The sequence below is a fragment of the Eriocheir sinensis genome, chromosome 48 (assembly GCF_024679095.1).
Source record: "Eriocheir sinensis breed Jianghai 21 chromosome 48, ASM2467909v1, whole genome shotgun sequence".
NCBI lineage: Eukaryota > Metazoa > Arthropoda > Malacostraca > Decapoda > Varunidae > Eriocheir > Eriocheir sinensis.
The window spans coordinates 8,435,204-8,458,904 of record NC_066556.1 but is presented as its reverse complement, the minus strand read 5'-3'; the positions used below and the strand labels follow the sequence as shown (position 1 = coordinate 8,458,904).

Here is a 23,701-nt window from a genome sequence, read left to right as displayed (position 1 = left end):
AGATCAAAAGCCCCACACATAAGCCACAAAATATGCTCCTGTCACCTTTGATGGAGCTTTAGGAACCTGATCACAAAATGAGACTCAGCTGCACAAGTTCATTGCTGTGTAAATAAGAGTTAGAAAGGAAGCTTGTTTGGTTAGATGAGACAAGGCAGATTGATGCACAGGAAATTTATTTCTGAGGTGGTGTGTGTATGTTTGAAAGTAAAAGATATCCAGTGTGGAATGATGAGTAATTCAGTAAACTAAGGAGGCAGCCATAGTGTGAAAGCAAAGAGGTTTGTGTTCAAGTGTATGGAGATCAGACATAAAGGTGCAGAGTGGTGTAGAAACTTTCATTTAGTGAGAGAGAGAGAATTACATAGAAAATCAGACCACACAGACCCCAAGGTCCAGACTAGGTGGTCTTTCCTTAAAAATAAGTGATTCTACATTGATCAGATGGCTCCAAAACCTTGCATTTCACTCGAGTTAACATTAGGTTGAAGGAAGTGATGGTCGAGCTTGTTCTTAAAGGATTCAGTCGTATTACATTGGACCACTGGAGGTGGGAGCTTATTCCATTCTCGCACTACAACATTGGTGAAGATACAGCACCTACATTTGAGTTTTGTGCCATTGTTCCTCGTTCGCAAAGTGTCATCAACCATATACAATTTTGATTTGTCCACATTCGTGAATCCATTAAGTATTTTAAAACATTTGATCAGTTTTCCTTGGAGGCGATGTTTCTCAAGAGAGAACATGTTAAGAGCGGAAAGCCTCTCTTCATAGGATTTGTTGTGCAAGGAAGGAATCATTTTTGTTGCCCGACGCTGAACACCTAGTTTAGCAATGTCCTTTGCATGGTCGGGAGACCAAAACTGTACCGCATATTCCAAGTGGGGTCTGACTAAACTATTGTAGAGCGGAAGTATTACATCTTTATTCTTGAATAAAAAGTTTCTTTTAATGAAGCCCAGCGAGAGAGAGAGAGAGAGAGAGAGAGAGAGAGAGAGAGAGAGAGAGAGAGAGAGAGAGAATAATATACCAGGAGTAGGTTAATTTCTGGGAGCAGTGTAAGTATGCCATGGCTAACCCCCAAAGCTGAACATTTAAGGCAATTGTTTTTTTAACTAAAAATAAAGATAAATAATGATGTAGTGGCAGGGGAAGGACAAGGGAAAAGAGGTTTAACAAAGGACGTGACTTTTGCCTCCTTGTACATATATTACGTAATAAAGGTATCTTCCGAGGGGAGTAAACAATAGACTGAATATAGAAAGAGGAATTGTTGCACTGAGTGGATTTATGGTTAATAATAAGCAGGTATTTGGTGAGGCATTGAAGTTGTGCAAGGAATGAAGAAGGAGGTAATCATGCTTATTGTATAGAAACTTCAATAACATCATTATTGCTGATAGTAGAAAGTAACATGGTGCTCAAATATATAGGGGAAGCTGTATTGATTTTGGCTGTATTGGATTTTACGAAAGACCTTTACCCTTACACTTTTGGGTAATCACCAACTGGGTGATACAGGTAAACCAAAATGATTGGCTCAGTAAGTTTATCTGGATGACATTCATAGCTCCTTGCTAGGCAGAAAGTGCAACACACCACCACTTGTGAGTGATGAGCAATAATAAAAAAAATTAAATGGATAGAAAAAGGTAGAAGAGGAAGAGATTGGAAAATAGTGGCCTTGACTCTTAAAACTTATATTTCATACCTGTCATCTTTTTTTCTGTTATTTCTCACCTGTGCTACTTTCCTTCTAGGCCAATGGTGCCTCAGGGTGAATACATGATGGCCCCACAACACCCCGGCTACTATCCCGGCTACCAGATGAACCACATGGGCCAGATGCCTCCACAGCCACCCATGCAATCAGGAGGAGGCCAGGGCTTCATGCTTCATGGCCAGCCCCAGTCTCTCCCCCACCATGGCATGTACCAGAATGGCCAAGGCTACTACAGCCCAGAGCACCAGTATAGAGGCTATCCTTCCACTGCACAAAATTATGGCCCCAGTAAGTTGGTTTTACATTCAGTAGCAAAATCACTATGAGATATTGTCCATGTCAGTTTATTGCATGATCTGATTCAAAATTGTATATTTACCTTTTATTTTGTACATTTTGTGCCTCTGAGGTTTCAGTTACATGATCCCTAGACCTGTCAGCCTCACCCAGCCTCTTTTAATTCCTGAACTTGGTCAGCTTCACTGCCCTCACTCTAGATCTATTATTAAGGCTGTAGAAGTGCTGCCAGGAGTGATGACACTGTTTTTGTTTTAACTTTCATGTGTTTAAGGGTTTGATTGCCTTTCAGGTGATCAGCAGAGACACATGGGCCAGACTCCACCCTTCAGATTACACAGGGAGGCTGGGAGTGGGAGTGGCGGGGAGAGCTGGGGGGGAAGTGGTGGAGGGGACAGTCGGGGCCCCAGCAGCCTCAGGTCCAGTGCACAGTCTTCCCCCAGTAGACAGCCTGTACAGCAGCAACAGCCAAAGTCCCCAAGTCCCCCACGGCAGCCCCCTGTCTCCCACCACGCTCCTGTGGCGGCCCCCCCACCAGATGACATGGAGCCTCAGAATGTCTCCTTCATTAACTCCACGGATGACCAGCAAAGTGAGAATCAAAGAGACGATGACATGAATGATAAATTTAAGAGACTGTCCATCACCTCTGGGAGTAAAACTTACCGTATCTCTCATGAGCCGGGGTCCCCAACCAGGCCGAGCTTGGGCGTCAAAACATACCGTGTTCCCACTAAGAGAGGCACACCCATTGTTGACAATGTTGACCTCCCTCAGCCGGCCCCCCCTCATAGGTCACGGACTCCTCCTTACTACCACGACAATGGCAATGATGAGGATGATACAGATTTAAATGTGAAAGCAGAGCCTCTCCAAGAAGGTGTAAAAGGTGACAAAGGATTTTATATATCTTTTGATAGTGACTCAGGGCCTAGGAAACCAAAACCTCAGTTAAGAAGCAAAAAAATGTCTCGGAAAAATTCCAGTCCTTCTACGCCGGCAACAACGCCCAGCCGAGAAGACCTGCCCGTCATACCTGTAAGTACTGTTGCTTTGTACCATACACATTGAAGCCAGTATTCATCACTGCTTTATTTCTTGATGTTGTTTCCACCAATATTGCATATAATTAACTAGGAATGTTTCATTACGATCTAATTCCTGGTCTTGATACAGCTTTGGTAGTATTGTATTGTCATTGAACCCTGCCTAACAATAATAGGCTGTATGCATTAATGCATGTATGTGTGTGTGTGTGTTCACCCAGACCCGACCCAGTCGGACCTCCCATGACTCCCTTGACCACCACTCTGGCAGCATGACCCCAACTAGTAGCCCCAGCATGGCCCATAATTTTGCTCCTACTAGTCTAAAGTCAGACTCCAAAGGTGGTTGGTCCCCACCACGAGCTAACGGGCTGAGCTACAATTCTCCCTCTGAGCCTGAAAGGGAGGAGGAGCATGAGCTTGTGTCCAAGGAGCCTGAAGAGGCGCCTCCCCTTACCAGTAAGAGCAGAGCCAAAGAGACAAGTGCTGCTATGGCTTTAGTCATTGGAGAAGACATTGCTGATACTGAGAATGTAAGTATCTCCTGCAGGAATGCCTAACAATTAACCATTGAAATTAAATATTTTTTTATCAAACATATATTTGTATAAAGTGTACGAAAAGAATAGCTTGAAAGTTCCTTCCTCTGAGATGTGATGGTTTGTGGTCTTTGTGAGTATTTGTATTACTAGATTATTAAACATCCCTCTGTGTGCCAAGGAAGTAATGTTATTGTTACTTGCATTTTACTGGTTTTCCAAAGTGAAGCATGTTGTTGTATTGCAATTTTGGCTCATCAGCCAGCTTGAAATATGATAAATATTTTCCTAGTGTGTTGCATTGCTTAGTTGTATACTTAAAATTTTAATTATAATGTAATTTTTAAATACGAGAATAAGAAAAAATCTGGTGTCCAGAACAATTTGCATTATTTATGTAAATAAATTACATGGTAATATAAAAGAGGATCACAGGATCAATATATTTTGTGCATTGGCACTGATTGAGGTCCACTAATACTGTGGAGTTTTCATTGGAACACATTTGAAGGATTTTTTTTTCATGAAATCTATTTCAAAATTATGGAATGTACAGTCCCATCTTCCCTTTAGTCATATATGAAAACAGTTACACAATGCAAGTGGGGTGTGGTATTGTCATCTGTCTCTTGCATCACAGAAAGTAAATAGAATATTGTAAAGAGAGCAACAACTGTACATTATGAAACCTTTTTGACTCACCACCTCAGTCTCACTCTTCCAGTTTCATTGATTAAAGAATTTCCAGTCTACTAAGAGGATTGTTTATAGATTTAAGAAGTGTTCACAGGTGATGTAATCATGTTAGTGTTCAGTGGTTAACATATTTCCAAGTTCATTTTCAAGTAGAAGAGATACATAAATTGAGTTTATTAAAGTTGAGAGGTTACTGACCCTGGACTACTACCCTAGTCTAGTGCATCCGAGATGGAGAGGAAGAAGGAAAGGCTGATGATGCTGTCCGTGAAGCGCAAACAGGAGCAGGAGGAGGCCAGATTAAGGAAGGAGATGGAAGCACAAGAGAAGAGAGAAGCAGAGAAATTAAAAGAGGAGGAAAAACTACGGAAAAAGGAGGAAGAGAAAGCCCGGAGGCAAATGATTCTCGAGAGATATAAGATCAAGAAAGCCATGGAGGAGGCTGAGAAAGAGGTAGTACTATTTTTTTCCTTAGAGTAGTAGCATATTTGTTTACATGTGGGAATGGGATTGCAATCTCTCACAATGGAGCAACAGTGTGTGTCGTGCAGCAGCAAGACAAAACTTGCAGGTTGTGGTGGTGACAGAAATGAAAACAAAGAAAACTCACTTTGTAAAGCAGTTCAAGAAAATGTTAAAATATAACAAATAACAATTAGATTTATGAAATTCAGTACTGCAAATGCAGACAAGGTAAGAAAGGAAAGTTCATGTTTTGTTTATTAACAAACCGTCAATTACCTAGCTTAGATTAATTTAATTGATTAGATGCCTTTTATTTTTTTTTTTTTTTTTTTTTTTTTTGCATGTCACTGCCTGAGCCATGGCCCTTAGCATGGTATGCATCAGTGTATAAAAAAAACCATCAGTATGCATTCTGCCATTCCTCTATTTCTTCTCAGTTACATTCTGATTATTAATTGCAGCTTAAATTTAGTGTATAGGAATTTAATTATTATAATTCAATTAAAATCTTCAAAATGAGAATTTGCTAAGACACATAAAGGACTGATCATGTATAATTGAAGTCATCAATCTGAATTCCAGTGTTCCTAAAATCTCATTAGTCTGAATTCTTGGAGGCAAGAAATTAAAACTCATGAAAATAAAAGTTATTCAAATTCTGGAGTGCTGAGTTAAGAAATCTTACAGAATTAGTCATAGTGTGCATTCTGGGTAGCAGCTATGAAAAAAATGTAAATTGTTTTAATCTGCACAAATCAATCGGGAATTGTTTAGGTTTTGTTTTGAACGAGGCATGTAACCAGTCACCCTCATGAGCACCTCTAGTATCATGTCTGACTCTTTTAATTAGATTTCATCTTGTGCAGTAACTCAGGAAACTCAGTGTTATGCAGAACAACAATAGGAGCTGGTGCAAAGTGCTTACAAAAGAAAGCATGTAACATTTCATTATGCAATAAACTAGGTTGTACAGCAGTTGGAAAGTAGTGAGTCTGGGATCGTACATTATTCATTATAACTTATCGGCTCAACACCAATCAAAACACATCGAAAAGTATTTATGATTTTTTGGGGTGGTAAGTGAGCTACCCAGACTAATATGTGAGATTACTCAATACTTATATGCAGGTGTACTGTCATTTGGGGAGCTGGTCAATAACCCTCAAAATATTAACATAGACAGGTGCAGGTCAGCTGATATGTGGTAGGAAAATGTAAGATAAGTATCTACCCTCTTTTGTTTGCAAATAGATTTTTGTTTATGGTTGATTAAGTGGGATTAGGATCTTCAATATTTGTTTCTTCAGAACTTTTTGATGAATTATCATTTGATGAAGAATAATGAGATCATGTGTCTTAACCCTTTGGCTGCGGTAGGGCATTTTTGGTTTTTTTCAAGGTTGCGTCATATACCCTCAAAAAAAGAAAATGAACCAATTGGATTTATATGATTTTTACATCGAGAAAAGACCTTACCTTTTTCATAAATGACATTTATTTTTCTTAGAAAATGTGTAAAGTTTTGAAAAAAGTCCAAAATTGTTACAAAACTGGCAAAAAAAATGATAAAATATATCCTGCTAAAATGTAAAATACTTCATTCACTTCATTGTTTGGGGACTTAGACTAAAGAAAAGGCTTGTAAATTGGTGTTGCTACCACATTGTGACACTTTACTCAGTGCAAAATCTTTTTTTATTGATCTAAAGTTGGCACCATTTATGTAAAATTTCCTTGGAGGAAAGACGGAAAATCAAACAAATTTCTTACCACATAGCATTTATTATATGAAAAAAATATTCTGAAATTATATCCTATAAAATTCAATTCATCAGACATATAAATTGCAACAATGTACCAAATATAGAAAAATATAGCTCAAAAATTTCTTCAGGAAACAGTTTTATAAACATTGATAGGGTGAGAGATTTTACATACCTTCCCTTCCATGATTATCTGTGAAATATGTCATGTTCTGTAGTTCAGTGGGGCTCTCTGAAGTAACACTTTATGCCAAATCATGTTTACATGCTCCTTACTTGAAGGAATCTTGGTGGAGGGAGCAGCAGTATCCTCCTCTTCTAACTCCACACTATTATCATTGAAGTCATCCTCAGCCTCATCCAGCCAGTCATCAGTTTTTTCCTCAGACATTTCATCTTCATTTTCACTGTCTGATTCTCTTAGTTCTTCAAGTGTTCTTTGAATTTTTTCATCTGTCTTCAGAAATTTAGTCATCTTCCTTGCTTACTCCATGGTAATCTTGAAAACAAATATATGTATATGTGTAATAAAAAAGGACATCGTACATATATGCAAGAGACAATAGTTATCACCATCCTAGTCTAGCCCAAGGAACATGCATACAAGAAAGAGACAACAATTATAATCAGCCCAGTCTAGCCTAGGACATAAATAATATAAAAGAGACTTACAATATAAAAGAGACTTGTCTAGCCTAGGTTTTGTAAAATGAGAGAGAAGGAGAGTGAAAAAGAGGAGACATGTATACATGCATTATACATAAGTATCTGTGTGTGCGCACATATTGTTTTAGTAAAATGGCCCTTTTCATAGAGTTAAATGCCCAGTTAAAAACCTTACGTCTTTATTCAAGGTCACACTAATACATCTTCGTTTGTTTACATCATATATGCTTATATAACAATCAGGCATTGTTTATGACACAAATGCAATAATATAATTGATAAAACTTACCTCTGTTATGAGCAGAAATACAAGGAAGTTGTGATAGAAGAACTTCATCACACACGTGGGCGCCGATCAGCTGTAGCATTGTTTGTTTACTGTTCCCTATGCCGTCGGCAGACAGTTGTAGCTACCGACCTGTGGCTTTGTGTGTGTACTTTTAGTGGAAAACGGATCAATAATCTAAATGGTAAACATTTTTATACCGATGGTGACTATAGTCGACTTTCGCAACCTGGCGCAATCACTCCCGGCGACTATAGTCGAGTACCGCAGCCAAAGGGTTAAGGGTTGCAGCAAAATAAAAATAAATACTGCAGCAGAAGCTTCAATTAGGAAACTGAATAATAAACTATGAAGTAAATTTGGATATTGTTGTTTGTATTTACTTAATGAGGAGAGGTGTTGGAAATTCACAGTGAACTCTTCATTCCTAGGGTCGCTACTATGAGCCTCCCCCTGGCATGAGCCCAGATCCTCCAAGTTCCCATCACAGTAAACCATCAGTGAGGTTAAGAAACAAGCCTCCAGGAGGAGGAGGGCGGCCCCGGCCCAAAACCATGGCCGGATCCTCGGTGCCGGATGTCTCCGATGGAATGATGTCTCCCAGCCAGGGCAAGAAAGGCAGCACCCATAACATAGCAGGGGGTAAGTTGGTGTACCTGTGTGTAGTTATTCAGTTTGTTTCATGAGGGGCAGCAACACACTTGGGCAGACAGGGTAAGTGAGGAGTGCTGCACCTAGAGAGTGTCCCACTAGCATGCTTGCATGGCCATATCAGATATGTGACTATTGACATATTCTGTATATGTGTGGATCAGACTACATGAAGCATTGTATGACAGCACACAGAAACATCTTGTTTCTCCACTAGATAATATTATATCTTAAAGTAATGAATATTTAACAATGCATTGTTTGTGCCTGTTGAATAGCATTGAATATGATGCTTCTGCAGCTCACTTAAACTACACTAGGAGACATGCACTTTGTACCCTCTTAACACCTTTACATGTTTGTATTGTGAATGACTCTACCAACACCCTCCAGTACTAAATGAATGTATAAATGAACAGTTAGACTTGGCATGGCTTGCCACGTGCACCTGCACTGGGCTCAAATGTGTGTTGTGTGTGCGTGTTGTAGAGGTTGGGAGGAGAGGCGATGGCAGTGGGCCGGGCAGTATGAGGAAGAGCAGTGGACGCTGGGGCTCCTCTCACTCCCTGACACGTGCAAGCGGCTCTCGTGGGTCCAACTCCAGCCTTACCGGAGGTATCGCCCACTCTCTCCCAAGTAACAGTAGCTCTAATTCTATGCATTAGTGTTGACTAATACTAGACTTGAACCTTAATTTCTGAATGATGTCTGAAGGTGTCTTGTTTAGTTTTAGCAGCTTTCCTTTAAAATCATTTTGTAGGAATAGAGAGATATTACAGGTGGAAAGTAACATATAATTTATTTACTACATTCAACGATGGCAAAGTTCACAATCTTTAAAATACAACGTGGATGCAATTAACTAAAACATCTGCTTTCATTACTTTATCAGACACAAGGAAAATCATTACATAGTAATTACAAGCAGCACATCATAATAACTCAGATAATGATAAGTCAAATTAAGGGAGTGAAAACATTTAAAAACATTGTTTTAAAGAGGCTGCCTTTTTCAACAGAAGACTGTCACAAAAGAAAATAGTTTACAGTTTGATCGTCATTAAATCAATATTTATTTTGACTATTTTCATAAATTAATATTTTATATCAATGCCACCTTCCTAAAAGTTTCTTATAAATATATCAAAGTTTTACGCCATTGAAGTCATTTTAGAATGATTCCCTGTTTACTAGAATATTTCAGTAGCTATATATTCAGCCCTCTAGTTAATTTTTCCCTTCGCTCTGTGGCCCTTAGCTGCCGCTTGTCCAGGTTTTGTGGAGTCAATTTTTATGAGTGTTTTAGAAGAATTAGGGAAACTGTGTTGTGCTTACGCAAATACAGATTCTCATTTTGTTCTAGATACGTGCAGAAGACTTTATAAGAACTTTATCAGATTTGCTCAAGTTTTTATTTATATATTTTGCCAGATAGTTACTGTATTTTTCGGCTTATAAGACGCACTTTTTTTTCTAAAAAATACCATGAAAAATACTTGTGTGTCTTCCAAGACAAATGTTGTATTGTGGCAGCAACGTCCAGGCTCAAGTGAGCTTGGATGGTCACCGTATTGGCTCGACCGATAGGGACGTGGATTTGTATGTTGGCATTACATTATGAGGTTAACTTAAGTAACTATTTAATTCAGCCTTTTATATGATATAACCTCAGTACTTACTTGTTACAAGTATTTCCAATACCATAAACCTTCCTGGAGCCAAGCCACAAGCCCAAATGTGACACAGACGTCTGTTGTTTATTGTGTGGCTGGTAGCGGTGGGAGCCGCTACGTGCCTAAAATTTCTTTGACTTTCATATTTTTACCTACATATTTTTTTTTTTTAATTCACTTTTATGGAAATAAAACCACCCTTGGACAATGAAAGATGTATAGTATATTTACTAACCACCAACTAGTATGTCATCGCCATACGGACAAAATCGGACGAGTGATGAATGTAAACAAACCAATAGCCTACGTGCCGCCATGTTTATGTCGGGGACCCACTGTTTCAGTGTGTGTATTTACCAACGGTAGTTGAAATTGCCTAGTTGTACATTTGTGGTGAGTGCTCCAGCAAACTTGTGGTGAGTGCTGAGACAATAGATAGTTTTAAGAAAAGGTTACATAAATTCATGGATATGGTGAAGCTGTTCTTGTGTGAGAATGACTTAATTTTTTTTTCTCAATTTCTCTCCAGTATTAGGGTGCGTCTTCCAAGATGCAGCGTCTTGTAAGCCATAAAATACGGTAGTTACTGAAAATAAAATATTCAATAATTATTTCACGGAACTGTAAAATTCTTGAAAGAAAATCTGATAGAGCTCCTTGAAGTCTTCATGTATGCTGTTTTTATTGGTTTTGAATTGCCTCATGGCATGTATATGCCTTTGTCCTCGCTCCCTCATAGACTACCCCAGCACCTCGCGCACCCTGGACCGAGGCCACACTGGCAGGCGACCCACCTCAGTCATTGGGTATTCCTCCCTGGCACGCAGGGAGGACAGGAAGCCTTCACGTAGGTTACCCTTCATTGCTGTTTCTTTTGTTGTTGGGTGTATCCTGCATGCTTTGTTTACTTTTGAAGCTGTACTGGCACCATCAGACATGAGGATTTAAAGTTAAGTTTCATATACATTTTGATATCACTACATATATTGTGCCTCCTCTAATCACTTTTACTACATTTATGAATTAGAGGTCATTGTAGATCAAATTTACTGTACTGTGATGGGGTAGCACTTTTGAATTAATCATAGATGTTGTAAGTTGTCTTGGTGTGAGGCTAATATTTATTGGAGTATTAATAACTTTGAAATGGGGCCACCCTTGCACACCACAGTGTATGGGTCACAAGGCACGGGCCTCAATTATGGTGCGGATTACCGTGTGCACGAAGCCAGGAGACCCAGCCTGGCAGTAGAGGGTGGGGGTCCCAGGCTGAGGCGGGGATACAGTGGGGGTCCTGCTGGAGGCTATCGAAAGTACCGGTCAACCGGAAACCTGAGTGGTAAGCCCCACCTCGAGGAGGCAAAGATCCTTCCTGTTATTTGGTGGTGGTGGCATTGGCTAATGATTAACAACCTTGAGGTCACCTTCCACACAAGTTTATTTGGGCAACATTGCATTCTAATAAACTGCATTGTAAGGAAAGGGATGCTGTTTTAGTCAGCAAGCTTTTTTATTGTGATTGAAAAAAAGTTTGTTGCCTGGAATGGACTCACTCCTCAGCATGTTGATGATAATTTGTGCTGCCCATAATACCCTTGTGTGGTCAGGCCTTTAGTCTAGATACCTGTACTGTGGCTGAATAACTGTGGTGGTGGGAGCAAGCCTTAGATTGTGGTAGTCTGTAAATAACCTTGAGCACATCTGGGTAGTTTTTGTTGGGCTAATAATTCAAAAGCTGCTGCACATATTTTATGGTGTGGAGTTTCATGTATTTATTATGTCTGTTATTATGACTTTTCTGTGATCAAGATGTTGCTTATTTCTTGATGAAAGTTGAAATAAGGAAAATGAACAAGATGTCATTGTGGGAGTAAGTTTTATTTTTGGATGATTATGGGAAAGGGGAAATAAAGTTAATTTATCATATGTAGTTGTGTGTGTGTGTGTGTGTGTGTGTGTGTGTGTGTGTGTAATTTACCTCTAGGTCTGCTGCGGGTCTCTCTTGAGACAGCCAGCCGTTCCCCTACGGAAGAGCACAGAGCTCATAGTACTGATTTTTGGGTAGGACTGAGACCACTCACACACAACACACCGCGGCAACGATGTCACAACTCCTTGCCTGACATCGTGTACCTACTCACTGCTAGGTGAACAGGGGCTACACGTGAAAGAAGATAAACCCAACTTATCTTCATCTGGCCGGGGAATCGAACCCCAGTCCTTCTGGTTGTGAGGCAGACACTCTATCCACTGAGCTACTGGGCCGTGTATGTGTGTGTGTGTGTGATTGGTTAGCCATTGTTTACACTCAACATGTTTGAAAATAGAATGTCTAATCAGAATATATAAAAGATTAAGGAAAACTATGACTAGATAAACAATGAAGTTATTAAGAGTAAATTATTCTAGACAAGAGGTTCTTAACCTTTTTACTATCACGCCCTCTCTAGGAATTGGTCCTTCCTTCCACGCCCTCCTTGCATCTATGAATAAAATTTCCTCCCAGATTTTATAGAAAATGATCAGCCCTAAGTAGACTATAGGAAACTAAAGTTGAGGCAATACCTTTGCATTTTTTCATAAATTTCTCAATATTAGCCCACACTCTTGTTAAGAAAAGAACAGATGTAATTAGAGAAATTCCTAGTTTTTCCCTAGGGTTCGTGCCTCCCTAGAAATTACTGGTGCCCCCCTAGGGGAAGTGCCCCTCAGGTTAAGAAGCACTGTTCTAGAGAATAAAATACTTTAAATGTTTCAGATGGTGTACATATATGGTACTGTGCACACTAACACTTTAGCTTTTCAAATATGTCACCAGTACGCATGCAGTCAGTCAGATGAATTAACCAAGTCACCAGGTTATTGAATTCTAGTTAAAGTTTTTGTTTATTCATTTCTTCGCTGACAGGACTCCGCATAAGAAGTATGTCATGGTGTATGTAAGGAAGTAGTCTACTTCTAGATTTTCATTTATCCACTGTATGCTACATTGCACAAGTTCTGAACAAGGCAATTTTATTTCCTGAACAAATTTTCAGAATGTGGTTCAGATCATGACCATTTACTTATGCTTGCTATCAGAAATTAATTCTCCTAAGCCTCATCAGGCTTTGTGATTGTAAAATATAACTTGCCATTTTCTTTTTATTGAATTATTGAAGAAAAATCAGATGCTGATATACAGAATGACTGTGACAAGTTGAACAGTGGATAATTGAGTTCTCATTTTTGGGCTATGATTTATATGAGTAACTCAGATTATCAGCCAGATTTGCTGAACATGTATCAACCATTCACTGTTGTCATGCTCCCCAGCCAAGCTTGTTTGGTGTGATTCTAATTACTGGAGCTTGAACATGCTGCAGTTCTTTACTTCAGTTGGTGTTTTATATAGTTAAGAGATGTAAAGGAACTATAAATCTTGACCATTGGAAGAATGGAGTGCCAACAGTGAATAGGTCACAGGTCAGTGGCCGGTGTGTGTGTGTGTGTGTGTGTGTGTGTGTGTATATATATATATATATATATATATATATATATATATATATATATATATATATATATATATATATATATATATATATATATATATATATATATATATATATATACACACACACACAAATACAAATACACACATGCACACGGACACAGACAAGGCTTAGATAAATGTTTTTTAGTTAAATAGTCTGAACTTAGCACATGTAGTCTGTCATACTGAAACTGGAAAATTTTGAGCCTGTGGATAACACAATATGATCTCAAACAATAAGTTTCATAATTTTGTCATCTTGGTGATTTTTAACAAGTTTGTAGATTTATATGAATTGAGAATGCAATTGCTTGCTTATTTGATTTTGCAGTCTAATCAGGTGTACATTTGAATACTTTGACCCTTAAAGGGAAGTCTACAGGAACTGAACACGGGCTCAAAATTGGTAGTGGTGCACTGGGTACTCACCACCAAAGAATTTATGCTCTCAGGATTACTGCTGGTATAACTATATATATTAATTTTTACTTTAGTTAAAGAACTTTCTCAGCTAATGTAGTTATGTAAAGGTATTTACATTATTACTGTAAATATGAATGTTTAGCAGCTTTGTAGAGTGGAGAAAAAACACATTGAAATTTTGTGTCATGCTTTACCAATACTAGCGTGACATGCATAACATGTAAAATAATTTTACATTTTCTTTATAGGAACAATATATTTTATTTAGAATGATATAGGCATGGTGAGATTGCATCACACCAATAGCCATACCTGTGGGAAGGAAAGGATGCCAACAAGGAACTGGCTGGTGTCCTGTAGTGTTTGTGTCCTCTTGCACTTCTACATGTCTGTACCATGTTGTAAATTAAGGTTGCAATGTGTTAACACCTTTGTAAAACAAGGCAAAATATTAATGGATATTGTGTTTTAGGGTAATCAGCATCATAAAGAGATTAGCTTAGCTCTTTAAATTGGATATTTCTTTATTAATTCTTAAAAATCCAATACAGTAAGAAAGGAACTTTTAACAAAATAAATTGCTTCCTTCCCTCTCCTGACCTACCTTTTAATGCTTGTGCTGGGTACAGGCCAGAGTGAGCATGACAGTTTGGTGTATCACATGAGTGAGGACAGTGGGCTGGGCCGTGCCACACCTCCCCGCCGTGCCCCCTCCCCTGGCATGGCCAGGCATCTTCCCTCTCCCTCTGGCCCCGGCTCGCTGCCCCCGGGACTCTTCTCAAAGCGCAGGCAGGGAGGCTTTGATGATGCAGCCAGTGACATCTCTTCCACTGCCAGCTCAAACATGGACTATATAGGTGAGATTGATTGCCTGACTGGCCCTTCTTCATTTAGCAGTATGACATCTGTAAATCAGCAATGTAAGTTGTGCATTATACATGATCTCACTTAACACACCTCTTCAGGGGATGCCTCCCAGTTTGGAGACCACTGCTTGAACAGTGTAAAAGATTCCTTTGCCAAACATTTCATAAAATTGCAAGTCCTTGCATATGTCCTTGTTGAAATGTTGCTCTGAAGTCGCAATAATACACAGTTTGTCGCAGCAATTATAATAGATCAATGTTTCTTTTGCCCCAGGCCCAAGATTGTTTAAACAGCCAACAGCCAAGTCAAACAGGACCATAATTCTTAATGCAGTGGAGTACTGTGTCTTCCCTGGCATGGTGAACCAGACAGCCAAACATCGTGTCTTGGAGGAGATAGCTCGCTCTGAGTCCAAGCATTTCCTCATCCTGTTTAGAGATGCTGGGTGCCAATTCCGAGCCATCTATTCCTTCAATCCAGAAACTGAAGAAGTTTACAAGTTGTATGGGACAGGGCCAAAGCAGGTCAATGATAGAATGTTTGACAGGTTCTTCAAGTAAGTAAATTTGAACTTTTTAAATATACTTTTTATCTTATTGGCCCATCAGGAAATAAGTATTGCATTCCTTCTTAACTTACTTCAAAACACATTTCACTATGAGTAACAAGACAATGTTTCATGTTTTATCCCTTTCAGATACAACTCCGGAGGAAAGTGTTTCTCCCAGATCCATACCAAACACCTGACTGTGACCATCGATGCCTTCACCATCCACAACTCGCTGTGGCAAGGCAAACGTGTCAATCTTCCATCCAAAAAAGATATGACTCTTGTTATTTAGGAACCTTGCCTGCAGGAGACCAAGAAACCCACCTTCCATATTTCCTGATCAGTAAATGTGCTTCAGGACAGTATTTTACCTTATTGCTCCAGTTACAGCTGTGTAAAAGAGGGATGTTTTGAATTACTTTACTTTGAGAAGTGTTATCAAGAATTAAAATGGAACCGGATATATAAATTACCATATTGCCCAGAGTTGAAGACACTGTCTCATTCCCATAAAGGTTGTTGAATTTACCCAGCATTTTAGGCCTCCTGTTATGTTGCTTGTGTAAATTTTCATTTCAAGAAAGCCTGTCAACACTAAACAGTTATTTTAGCCTTGTTTTGCCTATATTCCAACACAAAAGCATTTATGCATACCTCATATGATGTTCATATAGTGGAAACATAAGAGCATATTGAAATGGAAATTAAAAATACGTTGATTACTTGCAAGAAGTGAGTAAGGCCTTTACACCAAAAGAGTTGTTATGTCAAGTCAGTTAGCAATGAGTCTGGACCAGGTGAAACAGCCATTTATGAGGGCATTATTTTGTATGAACTTCCATAAACACAAGGAGAATCGGTTTGACTCAATTCTCTTGGTGTGAATAGACTCAAAAAACGTAAAAATTATGGCCTCCTGAATGGTGATTTTCGTAGATTCAAGATTCTCCATGAATTGACTATACTTATTTGATGTAAACAAAGCCTATACTACCTATGTTCCAATATAGCAAGATGTAGCATAAAAAATCTCATGTAACCATTTTCAATTGTAACATGGGCAAAAAATTGTTGAAGTGGGGGCACTCCCTATCCTTAGCCACAAAGTTCTCTTTTATGGTATGCAGTGCAAAGTAGATCTTTATGCCCATGTCTCAGGAATTTCCTTGCTTCAAACACCTTTCTTTTTTACTCCTTTGCCTTAGATATTTATATTTTAAATGTTTCATTAGTAAAATTCTACTGTTGAAAAAGTAAATAAATTTGACTAGTGCCAAAATGTGAACAAACAGTGGCATGGTGCAGATAGATTTTTGTGTATGACTCTCGGGCTTTACATTAAGTTTTCATTTGTACATGATTTAGTCTATAAAAAATAACAAAACCTCTGATGGTTGAGCAATAATTCTAAATGGAGATGTTAGGTGTGCAGATCTGCAGGCATTGACTGGTTTATCTATCAGTGATTTTATCGTTTTCACATGTAAATTGCCCGTCAAATTCAGGGTGTGGCTTCTTTGATGCTGGGAAATGCGGTATTTTAATTATCATCATATTTGAAATGTGCTGTCTCCCTTTCAACATGTCAGGATTATTTTTACTATGGCTTCAAGCATTTAAAAAATTAGGTTGTGGTAAAGTCGGTCAGATAGACATTAGTCAGGTTGTTATGCTTTGTCTTCAGCAGAGCTTTGTGATTTGAACTGGACTTGTACCAGACAGCCTTTTTCATTGACCCTGGCAACAATTCTTCAATGCTGTAATACTATTGAGTGACTGTAACAAATTATAAGAAATAACATTAAGTTAAACATGAGGAATTTGAAAACTTGATAAAGAAAACCATGTTATCAAATATTCATATTGCTCATTGCAAATGTGATTTCTTATTCCTATGTTACAATGCCACTCAGTGAGTGGCATATAGTCAAAGTGTTTCCGAGAGGAGCAGAATGTGTTAAGTGATATCCTGCCATTAGCAGCAGCCTTTAATGCATGATGCTGTAATGATTAGTTTTGTAGAGAATGCCCTGTTGAAGAAAACTATATCATGACAGAAAATGACTGATTCTTCCATGTTGGTTATTTTCAGGAATTAATTTTCTCTATTCTCAGTTGCTTGTGAGGGTACCTTAAGATCAAAGTTGGAGTCATATTCTATTAATTTTTATATGATCAGTTAATATGGCGTTTGTACTGAAAACATGGGCTTATAGTAGTGGATTAAAAAGCAGCAAGGCATATAATATATTTTGCAGTGTTAACTAATGCAATTCCATATAACATTCGCTTCTCGTACTAAATCTGTGATTCTTGTGATCGTTAGGTAAGACTTACAACACGTGTGTAAGTTGCATCTCATTGTATTTTAAGAAACATGTAGCTTATGAGGAATGGAAAAGAAAACTTGCTGGGTCTAATAACCTGGTGTGGGTTCAGCTCTGTTTAGTCCCAGTGATGCAGATAAGTCCAGTTCTCAATATTGTGTTACATCATGGATTTGTACATATATGTGCAAAAGGGGAAAATTGTAATGGGCTGGAAACATTCCATTTTCCCAAATACTCGCAGAGATTGTATATCTGAACAAAGAATTTCCATTAGTTTGAAGATTTTTCCATAGCTTTTCTATTAAGGATTGTTATTGTGTGTCACTTGTCTTGCGATCCAAGAAGTTAATTATATTGTACTGCTTACATGACACTATAATTTTTCATTAATATCATCTCATATTTGTTTATACATTGAGAAATGAATATTCACTCAAAAGTTTGTCTCCAGAGGTGAATGCAGTTTAGAAATATTATTCTGCAAAGCAACTAAGCTGATAACTTACCTACTGGAGAGAAGGTGCTCATACATTCTCTTCTCTATCTTATTAACCAATGATGTACATGGTGTGCAGATCAGCATTACGCAGCGTGTGGCAGCAGCTTCAGGAGGTGAGCCACGGTCCTCTTGCCCTCGCCAAACACCTCAATAATATAGGGTTCTAAAGAAATGTTGAAAGTCTTAGCATTGACAGTAAATCTTGAAGAGTTTGTATATTTTTTATGCTTTTTTTACTGCGAGCAGATAAAGGGTATCAACAACATATGGGCGTGTGTATTGAGCTGACTGCCCAGAGTTTGCCTCGAGCAGATAAAGGGTATCAACAACATATGGGCGTGTGTATTGAACTGACTGCCCAGAGTTTGCCTATACTTGTGGTGTCAGCATTAACAAGCTCCTATTCATTTCAAGAAACTCAGGTTGCCAATCAGATTTGCTAAATTATTTGGGGACGGTTTAACATTTTTGTTTTAGTAGAGTAAGAATATTGTATCTTATAGATATGGGGGCAAAGAATTCTGCTTACCATTTTCCACTGAAAGAAAAATCTATGATTTACAGTGAAGCAAGGCCAGATAGATGGTGTGAGGCGAGGCAACCAATGTAGGGTGAGGTCTAGGGTAGAGGACATGAATATTGAATGGATTCCACTTCCTTTGGTTAAGTGTGAAGTGTACATATTGTTTTATATTTATTCCCAACATTTAAAAATAGGGTGAGCTTATAGAAAACTCCCATGTCTGCTTGTTATTAATGATAACAATAAATTCAGATTTTTTCATGTTGTTATTGTACCCTAGAGAGAGAGAGAGAGAGAGAGAGAGAGAGAGAGAGAGAGAGAGAGAGAGAGAGAGAGAGAGAGAGAGAGAGAGAGAGAGAGAGAGAGAGAGAGAGAGAGAGAGAGAGAGAGAGAGAGCCAGAGAGAGAGAGAGAGAGAGAGAGAGAGAGAGAGAGAGAGAGAGAGAGAGAGAGAGAGAGAGAGAGAGAGAGAGAGAGAGAGAGAGAGAGAGAGAGAGAGAGAGAGAGAGAGAGAGAGAGAGAGAGAGAGCACGAGAGAGAGAGAGAGAGAGAGAGAGAGAGAGAGAGAGAGAGAGAGAGAGAGAGAGAGAGAGAGAGAGAGAGAGAGAGAGAGAGAGAGAGAGAGAGAGAGAGAGAGAGAGAGAGAGAGAGAGAGAGAGAGACGAGAGAGAGAGAGAGAGAGAGAGAGAGAGAGAGAGAGAGAGAGAGAGAGAGAGAGAGAGAGAGAGAGAGAGAGAGAGAGAGAGAGAGAGCACGAGAGAGAGAGAGAGCTTTGAGTGAGACAGAATGCATGAGCGCGTGAGAGAAAGCATGGGAGAGAGAGAGAGAGAGAGAGTGATTTGGTTACTTCATAAACTGTAAAGAGGCCATCATAAAAGGTCAATAGGTTCAAAAAGCAGGATCTCTTGTTATGGAAGCCATGTTGAGAATCCTTAATTAATGAGTAAGTTTCACGGTAACTTTCAAGTTTGTCTCTAATTATGCTCTTGAGCAGCTTGCCTACTACTGAAGTTAGACTAATGGGCCTGTAATTATCAGGTACTTTTTTTTTTTTTTTAAATCAATGTTACGTTAGCCATTTTCCAATCCAAAGGGATGATGCCATGTCACTAGGACAGAGAGAGAAAGCACAAGAGAGTGAGAGAAAGCACAAAGAAAGTGAGAGAAAGCACAAAGAAAGCGAGAGAAAGCACAAAGAGTGAGAGAAAGCACGAGAGAGAGAGAGATAAAGGACAAGAGACAAGAGAAAGCACGAAAGAGAGAGAGAGAGAGATCAAAAATTATCTTCTTACTTTTGGATGCAGTTTAATGTTGACCACAAAAACATTCCAAGGTTCCAAGGTTTTTCCCTTGGGCTGTAGAGGAACTTTTGACATTTTCTTGGTGCTTTGGTCAAGTGTCCAGCATACACTGTGACATCCTTGCTGAGCCTGTTACCACTACACACCTGAAAATGCACAAACCATTAGGACATACAACTGCAAGCAAACAGATCTAAAAGCAATGTAAACTAATGTCTTTTGCTCATTAACCCAGTAGCAGCGACGGGCAAAATTTGTGGCTTTACCGTGTAGCAGCGATGGGCCAAATTTGTGCCATGATATAAACCCCCAAAAATAGATAATACATAATCTGATCACAAATGCTTTGATATATATTATGAAGTGGTTTATTTGAGGGATGATTTTTTCTCATTTTTCTCGCTTAGAGGGACCATTAACCCTTTCATTGCTAAGCGCTCGCAATGAGACCTCAGGCGCGCTCGGGCACCCCAGCGGGAGAAGGGAATCTCTTTTAACCGCTATATCTCAAAAACTATTCATCACAGCTACAAAACAAAAACACCATTGGAAAGAGGAGGCCAAGATCTATAAGATTTGGTTATGTAAGCCTCTCCTGCGAATGTACAGGCACGTACAGGTTTTTTTTTTTGCTGTGAGTGCGACTGGCGCTCGAAGCGAGCTTTTAGCACCACCAGCAAGTGACGCTAGTGCTCGCTCTTTTAACCCCTGTATCTCAAAAACTATTCATCACAGCTAAAAAACAAAAACACCATTGGAATGAGGAGGCCAACATCTATACAATTCGGTAATGTAAGCCTCTCTTGCGAAAGTACAGGCACGTTCAGGGGGTGTTGCCTGTGAAGACGTACATTTATACGTGCGCGACAGTCAGCCGTAAGGCAACTACTGTAGATCTCTTGATGATGGGGTGCTGGCAGGGCAGTATTGCCAGCTGCAAAATTTACAACTATTTGGTCAAAACATCAGTCATGTGATAGGTGAAGCTATGCAAAAATGTCGCTATATTGAACAACAACATCCACCAGTTGCTCGTCCGTAGATTTTTCGCGCTGGGCTGACATGATTCTCCATCAAATTTAGTGGAGAACCCACTCAATTGGCAATCCTGTGTTGTGAGAAATATTGTTGGAACACTCATACGTGGGAGATCTGAGTGTGGGTAGAGCTCGCAGCGAGCGTTTAGCACCACCAGCAAATACGCCTAACGCTCGCTGCGAGCGTTTAGCAATGAAAGGGTTAAGAAACATGATCCCCGCTGCTACCGGGTTAAGATGGAGAGGTGGACAGAGGTGTAGATGGAGGAGTGTAGTGGAAAAAGATGAGGAGGCAAATGCAGCAGAATACAGGTGAGGAAATGTAGAGTTAAATATTGAACTGAGCCATTTAAAAGTAGGAAAGTTAAGATCAACATATCCTGCCTTATCATAGACCCACAAAGCCTACAGACACATCAAGATACCATGAGTGAGCTGATGGAAAATACATGTCAGACATCAGAGGTCACGGCACACTGGTCAGATAGAGGTCAACAGTAAGGAAAAGGAAAAACAACTATGATGTAAGGAAGGCTGATGCAACACTAGGAAGAGCTGCAAGCTATAATAAAACAGTTAGAGCAGTGTGTGGATTACCTGAAGGAGGGAAAATATTATCTAAGGTGTGGTTATTCTGAAAGACCATGGAGACAAGATGACCCAGTTCAGTCTGTTCATGCACGTGGTGAGGACAGTGTGGTCACTATTAGTATCACATACCTTGGTAGCGCGGTGAATAACAATGGTGGAAGGCACTTGATGATTAGCCTGGCCTGCGTTGTTATGGGCAATGAATCTGTGCTAAAACCATAATCCAGAAGTGAAGGATCACACCCAGGAGACCTACATGCTATGACTGGGATACAAATACCACACTGTTGGTGGTTGCATCCAAAAATGATCTAATCATACCCATTCATTCAAATGAAGGAATCCCAAACTACATAAACTTAGGTCAACAAAGAAAATACAAAGACAAACCTTACGAGATCTACTGGTTAGTGGGGAGAAAGGAAGATGGATTAGGAAAGCAAGAGAAAATAGATTGGCTAGGGCGGTAGAGGATGCCAATTCCCTCACTCTGGAAAGACCAGCCCTCACCATGAATGTAAAGCAGGGATATCAAAGGCTGTGTACATGTAACCATATTTACTAGCAAATGGTACAAACACCATACAGTCTCAAGGCTGCCAACAACATGCTCCCAGTTAGCTCAGTTACACCACAGACTTTGTGTGTGTTCATAATGAACATTTCTGCATAAGAAAATGTGCAAAATATAACTTACTTAATTTACCAAAGGGTAACTTCAGATGCATTAAAACAAATTACCTTTGAAATACTAATAAGCAGTATTTTCATTATCACATAGTTTTTATTTCCAAAACCTATGGAAGCCTTTCATGTCTCATTTAAGTCTGAAATTCACTGTCACTGGAGGACCATGGCACACCAGACTGAGGCAAGAGTGAGGAATGTTCTTTGTGCTCTGAAACACATACACACCACCGCCGCCATCACAACAAATGGTGGCCAAATTATCAGTGTCACCCACTACATGTCTGCAGTGCCACAAAGTAACTCGGACAGACTGACACTCCTTTGCACCTCCTGAAAAATCACACTTTTGAAAAAAGACTCCTTCCTCCAACTGCACTTCAAGCTGTCTCCTGTATCAAAGCACTGGTGGCGCCACTACCCCTTAGGAGTCTGCTTCCTGTCTGTCCTGCTCCTCCTGATACTATTCATACATAATCATCATGCCACCCAAACAAGAAACAAGAGTTGGGACACAAGCACATATACAATTCACATTTCATGCAGCATCTGCCGGCTACATGTCACTTCTAGACACATACTGGACAGGTACAGACTAAGGTTGACAGATTCTGTTTTCTCTCAACAAAAATTTAAGTTAGAGGGGCAGATTCCCATTCCCAACTCTCAATCTCTATGGAACTACATGTTTTTTCTACCGAAGGTGTAGTGGAGACAAACGTTACTTCTGGACACTAAACGTATTACATTTCTCCGCGAGTGTATGATAATCTGACAACTCTCTGCCTGTCTCTAAGAACTTGTGGCAAGTCAGTCAAAAGATCCTTGTCCGTACGCATACAGCTAAGGTTAACTCTACATCATGGGAAGGCTAAGCTCCCATGATCATAAACCGTGATTACTCACACCTGTACTGCATGAGCACATTAGTATTTTAATGGCCTGTCACTGAGTAACTTATGCAATGTGACTAAAAAAATATTTCTATCATGAGTTTATCTATTGTAAATTTGTGACTGGACAAACACAAAAACACGTTAGACTATTGTCCGCTAGCTGTTAATTTGAGCAACAAATGGACAAAAATCAAAGAGGAAATTGATAAAAAAATACAGCAAAACATTGCCTACTTCATTCACTTTGCTTCCAGCACCAAGCAACAAAGTATTAGGCTAATGCAACCATCCTGAAACACTTAATAACTCATCACTGTTAAATATAGATAAAAGTAGAGCTGCTCATTATGATAGGAAATACTGTTTTTTGTTGAGCAACAGTAATTAGCGGTGCAGACAACCATGTATGAATGAAAACTTTTTTCCAACACAGCACTGCCTGAAGGGACGGGCCGGCGACCACGATGTTCCGCTACCATTAAAGTTATGGACTAATGCTGGAAACAGATCAGGAAGGGTGTCCACACACAGCAGCATTAGTCACTGGATAACATTAGAGGAAAGCATGATGTGATGACGATCTCCATGATTAAAACATGGATGACGTTTACCTCTGGAAGACATTCAAGAATTCATCCGCTGGAGCAAACGGGGGCAG

The 23,701-nt window shown here is 39.4% G+C and overlaps 1 protein-coding gene across 19 annotated transcripts in view; it reads left to right on the top strand.

The window, feature by feature from the left end:
* Positions 1-18,791, top strand: part of LOC126981544 (uncharacterized) — a 54,318-nt gene extending 35,527 nt beyond the window's left edge. For 11 of the 19 annotated variants that reach the window (XM_050832770.1, XM_050832759.1, XM_050832767.1 and 8 more), the window contains 11 exons: positions 1,764-2,014; positions 2,316-3,061; positions 3,291-3,602; positions 4,521-4,757; positions 7,916-8,126; positions 8,625-8,771; positions 10,548-10,655; positions 10,980-11,147; positions 14,393-14,620; positions 14,904-15,186; positions 15,328-18,791. In XM_050832770.1, the coding sequence (XP_050688727.1) occupies positions 1,764-2,014; positions 2,316-3,061; positions 3,291-3,602; positions 4,521-4,757; positions 7,916-8,126; positions 8,625-8,771; positions 10,548-10,655; positions 10,980-11,147; positions 14,393-14,620; positions 14,904-15,186; positions 15,328-15,472 (2,836 nt within the window). In that variant the 3' untranslated portion in view covers positions 15,473-18,791. The remainder of the gene's footprint in view (positions 1-1,763; positions 2,015-2,315; positions 3,062-3,290; positions 3,603-4,520; positions 4,758-7,915; positions 8,127-8,624; positions 8,772-10,547; positions 10,656-10,979; positions 11,148-14,392; positions 14,621-14,903; positions 15,187-15,327) is intronic. The other 8 variants (XM_050832750.1, XM_050832760.1, XM_050832752.1 and 5 more) reach the window with 8 other exon arrangements.
* Positions 18,792-23,701: the final 4,910 nt, after the last annotated feature.